This window comes from Nomascus leucogenys, chromosome 7b (genome assembly GCF_006542625.1).
Source record: "Nomascus leucogenys isolate Asia chromosome 7b, Asia_NLE_v1, whole genome shotgun sequence".
Classification (NCBI taxonomy): domain Eukaryota; kingdom Metazoa; phylum Chordata; class Mammalia; order Primates; family Hylobatidae; genus Nomascus; species Nomascus leucogenys.
Genome location: NC_044387.1, coordinates 42104081 through 42106057, shown reverse-complemented (window position 1 = coordinate 42106057; position 1977 = coordinate 42104081). Strand labels below are relative to the sequence as shown.

The 1977-nt window shown below is 38.6% G+C and overlaps 1 protein-coding gene across 1 annotated transcript; it reads left to right on the top strand.

The window, feature by feature from the left end:
• Positions 1-887: 887 nt before the first annotated feature.
• LOC100588332 (low molecular weight phosphotyrosine protein phosphatase-like) lies at positions 888-1337 on the top strand. Its single transcript, XM_030815762.1, is given in 2 exon segments — positions 888-1189; positions 1192-1337. Coding segments are annotated over 2 exon segments (369 nt in total). The 5' UTR covers positions 888-900; the 3' UTR covers positions 1272-1337.
• The last annotated feature ends 640 nt before the right edge of the window (positions 1338-1977 follow it).

Here is a 1977-nt window from a genome sequence, read left to right as displayed (position 1 = left end):
GAAGTGGAAGCTAAAGACAAAACCCACAGATATTTCAATGCTGCTTTTATTAATTCAAGCCAGCACTTGCCAGTGAGGTACTAACTAGAGACCTGGCACATGACCAAAATCTGTGAACTGCTTGGAAGCCTAGGTGCCTATGCACTATGATGCCTGTTCTATTATTCCTGCCACTGGGGTAGCAATTAGACCATGGCAACCAGAATCTGTGTAGGTTAGGGATCCCCCTACACATGAACTTAAGACAAATTTCAAAGTGGGGTGACTCCATGGATTCTTCCTTAATCCGAGTTTTATTTCAGGTGTCAATGGTCCTTCAAAATCTACAGGACATCAAAGTCAATCCAAGCAAAAATCTAGAATTTCTACCTGCTTAGCAGATTTCCATGGGTCCCTGTCTCCCTCATAAGATTAGAATCTTCCTATGCCTGGAACTAGACACATCTTAAAGTTTATTTTGTCTGATATAATATAGCCACTCCAGCTCTCTTATGGTTACTATTTGCATAGTGTATTTTTATTCCATCATTTTTCTTTCAACCCACTTGCACCTTTCAAGCTAAAGTCTTTCTCTTTTAGAGGGCATGCAGATCAGCTTTATTGTTTTATCAGTCTGAAAATCTCTGCTTTTTGATTTGGGTGTTTAGATCATTTACCTTTAATGTAATTATTGATATGGCCAGAGTTATATTTGCCATATTGCTGTTTGTTTTCTATATGTCTCCTGTCTCATGTGTTCCTCTGTTCCTTATTTACTGTCTTTTTTTTTTTTTTGCTAATGCTTGTAATGATGCCAGGTCTTTTGTTTCTGGCAAAAATTCTTTCTTTCTCTGGGATTATTAATAAAATAATACAGTTGGTTTGCATAATAAACAAGGCCAGGCCTCTGAGCACGGGAAGATGGCGGAACAGGCTACCAAATCCGTGCTGTTTGTGTGTCTGGGTAACATTTGTCGATCACCCATTGCAGAAGCAGTTTTCAGGAAACTTGTAACCGATCAAAACATCTCAGAGAATTGGGTTATTGACAGCGGTGCTGTTTCTGACTGGAACGTGGGCCGGTCCCCAGACCCAAGAGCTGTGAGCTGCCTAAGAAATCATGGCATTCACACAGCCCATAAAGCAAGACAGATTACCAAAGAAGATTTTGCCACATTTGATTATATACTGTGTATGGATGAAAGCAATCTGAGGGGAATGACTCTGACTTTGAGACGGTGTACCAGCAGTGTGTCAGGTGCTGCAGAGCGTTCTTGGAGAAGGCCCACTGAGGCAGGTTCGTGCCCTGCTGCGGCCAGCCTGACTAGACCCCACCCTGAGGTCCTGCATTTCTCAGTCAGTGTGTTATCACGTTCCAGAGCCCAAAGCCCCAGCTCTTTGTTCAGTTGACTCTTACCTTAAAAAGTAATTGTAGATGGAAATCAGTTGTGTTCGGCAGAAGAATCAATAAAAATCTTTGATTCAGACAGTTAAAAAAAAAAAATAAATAAATAAATAAACAAGGCCAAATATGCTATCATTCTTAGTGATATTATCTTACCTATCTTTTCCCCATCACTCTTTGCTCTTTGCCCCATCACACTTATGCTTGAAGAAGTAGGTAAAGAAGTAATTATTCTCCATGCAGACTATGGAGAATTCTAGTGTGGCATATGTGTATGTGTATAGCAGTTATTGGCTCAGAAGGAGAAGGAGGCGAGTGGGTAATTTTCTTCCTTATTGTCAACTTCAAAGCAAGGGAAAGTATTTGATGACCATCATCCTTTTTTTACTAGAGAAAAATTAGGAAATATAATATTATATTTTTTAAAAGTACAGGGTACTATATTCTTTATGATTTTTAGCATATAATTTCTGGTACTGGTATGATGGCTATTTTAAAATTATTTCTTGTGGTTTTCAAATTGTCTACATGTGTATACATCCCCCCTTTTACCATAAATCTTTTCTTGATTTAAAAATTAATATTCACATATA